The sequence below is a fragment of the Alosa pseudoharengus genome, unplaced genomic scaffold (genome assembly GCF_046254945.1).
Source record: "Alosa pseudoharengus isolate Yale_2024_CS ecotype anadromous, Long Island Sound unplaced genomic scaffold, YU_APseudo_1.1 YU_APseudo_1.1_scf_24, whole genome shotgun sequence".
Taxonomy (NCBI): Eukaryota; Metazoa; Chordata; class Actinopteri; order Clupeiformes; family Clupeidae; genus Alosa; species Alosa pseudoharengus.
This window is the reverse complement of record NW_027468689.1, coordinates 13,654,465-13,660,027: the sequence shown is the minus strand read 5'-3', so window position 1 is coordinate 13,660,027 and position 5,563 is coordinate 13,654,465. Positions and strand designations below refer to the sequence as shown.

General features: G+C 47.4%; 1 protein-coding gene across 1 annotated transcript in view; it reads right to left on the bottom strand.

Moving 5' to 3' along the window:
* The window catches only part of grip1 (glutamate receptor interacting protein 1), a 120,187-nt gene that overhangs the window by 67,477 nt on the left and 47,147 nt on the right, over positions 1-5,563 (bottom strand). Inside the window, 2 exon segments of the mRNA XM_076302621.1 lie at positions 1,861-1,869; positions 4,710-4,862. Coding sequence (XP_076158736.1) covers positions 1,861-1,869; positions 4,710-4,862 — 162 coding nt within the window.

The window sequence follows — 5,563 nt, the reverse complement described above, 5'->3', positions numbered from 1 at the left end:
CCACCAGCACTCCATATGTCTCTGATATCAGCATGTCACTACCGGAACATCATTATTCCATAAGATTAAAAACTATTTACATATGGATTATAGCAAAGTCGGCTGTCCTTTGAACCTCACATTTGATCATTCCACAACACATATTTATTTGATATCTGATTTCCCCCCAAAAACCTATTACAAGAAGAACAAGGTGTCACACACACACACACACACACACACACACACACACACACACACACACACACACCCTCCCGGTGACTGTGTGTTTGATCAAGCTGTGTAAACGCTCTCTCTTCGCTAACACTCAAAGCTGAATGTTAATCCTGCCCGCTCTGCCTAAAACAGCTCTCACTTTGAAATGTGTGTTTGATTTGGCCCAGACGGCCTCGCTTGCTACCGAGCACGTGCAGAGGGCAGATTAGACAGGCTAGCATCTCCGCTTTGAAACAGAGAACACTCTCTCTCTCTCTCTCTCCTCTGCCCTATTCTCTCTATCTATTTCTATCTCTGTCCATGCAGACAATCAAAGGTTTGGCAGTCCATCCCTCTGTCTCCCCCCTCTCTTTCTTCCTTTCTTTTGTTATTTCTTTCTCTCTGTCCATGCAAACATTACCAGGCTGTCCGTCCATCCTGTTCTCTCTCTCTCTCTCTCTCTCTCTCTCTCTCTTTCTCTCTCTCTCTCTCCTTAACAGCCCAGGCGCTTCCCTCAGAGACAGCAAATGACACTCAGTGCATCTGTCTCGTGCTCCTGCAATACACACTAAAAGATTCAGGGCCTAATTGAGTAAGGCCAGCCGGAGATAGAGTGCTGGCTAATTGGCTTTGTCTGCGTGCAAAATGTTAAGTGATATAACTGGGTGAAGAAGAAAAAGGGAGAACAAGACTAAGAAGGAGTAAAGAAACACACACACACACACACTTAAGTGTTTTTTACTGGTGAAAGAGAACATAAGAACCCCGAAGCCCTTGGACCTAATAGAGGATAAAACCAAAAGAGAATGAGGACACACACACACGAGGGGGGAGAGAGAAAAGGGACACTAATGTTCCGTCACGGAGAATGAGAAAGAGAGGGAGGGAGAGAGGGAGGGAGTGAGAGAGCATGGGAGAGAGAGAGAGAAAATGAAGTCTGAAACACTGAGCGACGGAGGGGAAAGAGATAAAAGGCCGGTGATTGAGAGGCACCGGTGGATGGATCCAGAACGAATTATGGGGAAATTGGCAGAGTGGAGCCACCAGGCATGACCCCTCTCTCTCTCTCTCTCTCTCTCTCTCTCTCTCTCTCTCTCTCTCTCATTGGATGACAAGAAAGCCAGAGTGGGAGAGATAGAAGGAGAGATAGAGTGAGGGAGACACTGAAAGAAACTCGGAGAGATAGAAACAGGGAAGAGAAAGGCAAGGTGGAGAGAGGGAGAGAGTGAGACAGACAGAGAGACAGACAGAAAAAAAAGACAAGAGAGAGTGAGGGCTGGACTAGTGTTTCTGCTGCTGGACTAGTGTGTGTGTGACCAGCTGCTGTCCTTGAGATGGAGAGAGTGAAAGAGAGGAGCTGGAGATCAATAGTGCCGTTGGGACAGGAGGAGGAATTTATAGGTCCAGAGTGGAGGACACACACACACACACACACACACACACACACACACACACACACACACACACACACACACAAACATCAGCAGGCTAGCTGCACTGCGTCTCTCTCTCACTGTCTGAGTGCAGTGTTTCCCATTTCCGCTCCCCTGGACCAAAGCAGCACTCATCACACTCTAACAACTGCATCTGTCTGGTCTCAGCCATGGAGACGTAATAGTGTTGCCACGGAGACGTAATAGTGTTGATAAGCTGATGCATTTGAGTAGCCTATTGCTCTGAACTAACTCCCCCGAATGACCCGCTCTGATGCATATAAATGACCACAATTATCTGACTTAGGAGTAGAAATGACCTTCATTAGACAAATACGGGACGGGAGTGGCCCCAGTTAAGTTAGCAGGATATTGGGTGTTCACACATAACACATTGCAGTGTGGGTCGGAAGGAGCAGGATTGTTTAATGGTTTCTGCCCAGATCATGGCTGGAATGGGGATAGAGGGGAACGTTCTACAAATGTGTTTTTCCAGGCTTGGGAAATGGAGGTCCTCACCTTTCTGCTGGCTCAAGACAAGCTCATGTTGACCAATTTACACAGCTCTCAGACCACGGGGACTAATGAGGACCGCCTGATAGGGTCAATGCACAACAACACAATGCCATTACTGCTGACCTCCTGAACCCTAACAACTTCATGACTACAGAGGGATAGAGAGAGAGGGGGAGAGAGAAAGAGGCAGAATGGCAGATACAAAAGGAAAAAAAAAGAGAGGACTGACATACACCTGCACTCATCTAACTCCCTGTCCTGCATCGTGTCCATTCTGACTAATTAAAGGACATTATGGGAACTGGAGGCGAGGCGATCGATAGCCATCGACAGCGTGGAGCCCAGAGGTGCTGCCAGCAGGATCATTTGGTGAGCAGACAGCGTTAATGTGAGGGGGCCAGAATTGACTCGCCGCGTCCTTTAGAGCCAGACCTGGACGCACATGAGAACCACGATAACCATGACCGTGAACACTAAAGCACGGAGAGCCCTGGCCAAACCCTGTGGTTCTAGAGAGAGAAAAGGGCTCTGTGTTGGTTAAGGATCTTTCAGGTTATGGTGCTGTACCAAAGATCTTTTCTAAGAACCGTGATGGGATCTTTTTGATGAACAAGGCATGATTGCTGATTTTTTTTAGGAGCAGGACCTGGTCCTTGATTTGGATTTTGGAGCTGAGATCTTTCCAGAAAGCATGGCAGAAAGCTCAGAGAGAAGAGTTTGACTTTAGTCTGGGTGTCAGTGGACAACTCTGTACTGGGCTGAAGGGAGATGTGCGTCAACTGACTATGATTTCCCTCCCCTCTACTGCTGGCACCTTTCCCTCTCTCTCAGATGTGAGAAATAAGATGGCTAAATATAGTCTTTGGACTAACAGGCTGAGACCCTTTCTTCTAGGGTGCTAATAATACCACAGCACCTTGTGTGGGCTGAAACAAGTTGACAGTTAAAACTGTGGGCATTTGATTCGTTAGCACTCTAACCTGCTCTCTCTCTCTCTCTCTCTCTCACCCTTTCTTTTGTCTTTATCACCAGAGTAATCCAGATGTGCTAATGCAATCAGCGACAGAAAAGAGAGCAGGGCTTTGGTGAAGAGGCAACAGTGATGCCCATCCATTTCTTTAAAAAAGAGAGGAGGTGTTTTGGGGGGGGGGGGGGGTTGGCTGCAAAAGCAGCGAGCAGTGAACTGCTATTCTCGCCTGACCCTCTGCTCATTCTGTATCGCCTGCCTGCACCTTAGCCCTGGGAGAGACAGATGAGCGAGAGAGAGAGATGATCCACTACGCCCACCACTGTCGCATAATGAAATCAATGGCTTGAAAACACACACACACAAATGCACAATCATAAATAAACAGACTAACAGAAAAAAGTAAATAAATAAATAAATAACTAATTTGAGATTAGACAGTGGCAGCAGCTGCAGAGCCAGCTGTGGGTAATCTGTGGCTGTCAGGGACAATGCCCACACCAAGGCCAACTTTAGTTCTGCTCTATATTTCTGAGGGAGAGAGAGAGAGGGAAAGAGAGAGAGGGAAAAGAAGGGAAAGAGAGACAGAGAGAGAGAGGGAGGGAGAAGGGAAAGAAGTATAAAAAGGAAGCCCACACATTCTACACCAAGACAAATCCTGAGAAGGAGGAGAGCAAAAACTGGATGAAGGGGGGGGGGGGGGGTGTGAAAAGAGGAGGATGAGGAGGGTGAAGAGGAAGAGGCAGAGGCGGGATGGAGGAACGAGAGAGAGAGGAAGTGAGAAAAGAAGAGGAGAGTGAGGGAGAGGAGCAATGAGGAGAGGAAGAGGAGGGTGAGGAAGAACACCAGACCAGCACACAGAGGGGGAGGCAGCTTAAAAGGAGGATAGAGAAAATGCCAGGAGAGAGAAAGAGTCATGAGACAGCTTAAAAGGAGGATAGAAAAAACACCAGAAGGAGAGAAAGAGTCATGAGACAGCTTAAAAGGAGGATAGAGAAAACACCAGGAGAGAGAAAAGGAAAGGAGGATGAAGAAAGACTAGTAAACCCATGTCAGAGCAGAAGGGAGAGAAAACAGGTGGACAGGAAAGAAGAGAGAAGAGGAAGAGGAGAGGGGAGAAGAGAGTAGGAGGAGAGGGAGAGGGAGAGGAGAAGGAGAGGAGAGGGAGAGGAGAGAGGATAAGAGAGGAGAGGTAAAGAGAGGAGAGGTAGAGATGTGTGGTGAGGGGAGATATGAGGAGAAAAGAGGAGAGGTGGTGAGGAGAGGAGAGGAGAAAAGAAGAGAGGAGAGGTAGTGAGGAGAGGAGAGGAGAAAAGAGGAGAGGTAGTGAGGAGAGGAGAGGAGAAAAGAGGAGAGGAGAGTGAAGAGAGGAGAGGAGAAAAGAGGAGAGGTGGTGAGGAGAGGAGAGGAGAAAAGAGGAGAGGTAATGAGGCTAGAGGATGGGAACAGGATGAGGTAGAAGAAGCTCCATCCAAAGGAGGCAAATGAGGAAAAGAAGAAGATGAAAAAGAGGAGGAAGAAGAGACTGAGGGAAGAGAGGACAGAGGGGAAGGACAGTAGTGGATGACGGCGGAGAGTAGAGGAAAAGGAGCATTTACGGGGGTTGTTTGGAGAGGATTTCTGCTGCTTGGCATGGCTCCGGGTGGACTGGTCAGGGTGGTAGGTGTTATAGTGCTGGTAAGGGAGGAAGTTGCTGTTGTTGTTGGCACTGGACTCCCAGGGAAGCGTCCGCGTGCTCCGCTGGACCTTAACTGCCCCAGGGGACAGGGCAGGAGAGAGAGAGGAGGGGCAGGGAGGGGGAGACACAGAGACAGGGTAAGGAACTGGGTGGTGAGCACACTCATTCATAGATAGATAGATAGATCGATAGATAGATAGATAGATACTTTATTGATCCCCAAGAGGAAATTCAAGGTATCAGTAGCATACAGACATCCCACACAACATGCACTTACAGCAGAAAGAGTAAATATAAGTTTATACATATAACAAAACTCCACTGTACAATAGAGACAGTAGAAGATAAGAAAACCAAAAAAGTAAATACTAAATATACTATATAAATTAAATTAAAAAAAATCCACAGTGTGCTTAAGGATGATCAAGAATGAGGCGCTTGCAGTGACAGAGCCGGGACTGGGCCTGTAATTCTGTGTGCATGGTAAGGTGCTGTAAGAGAGTGAGTGTCATGGTGAAGGTGCAAAATGACACTCACTCTCTTACATACACTCACACACATACACATCATGGTTTCATTACAATTTAATGTATCTGTGCATAGTTGTAGACTAAGAACTACACTAGCATAAAGTTATAATATTCACCTGGGCCACACCCATCCCCCTCAGACAACAAAGGCTCTGATGAGTCAGGGGTGGTCCAAGTGAATGATAAAAGTGGAGGCTCTTGTCTTCCGCGGCCTTCTCTTCTCTTCACTCTTGACCTCCTCTCT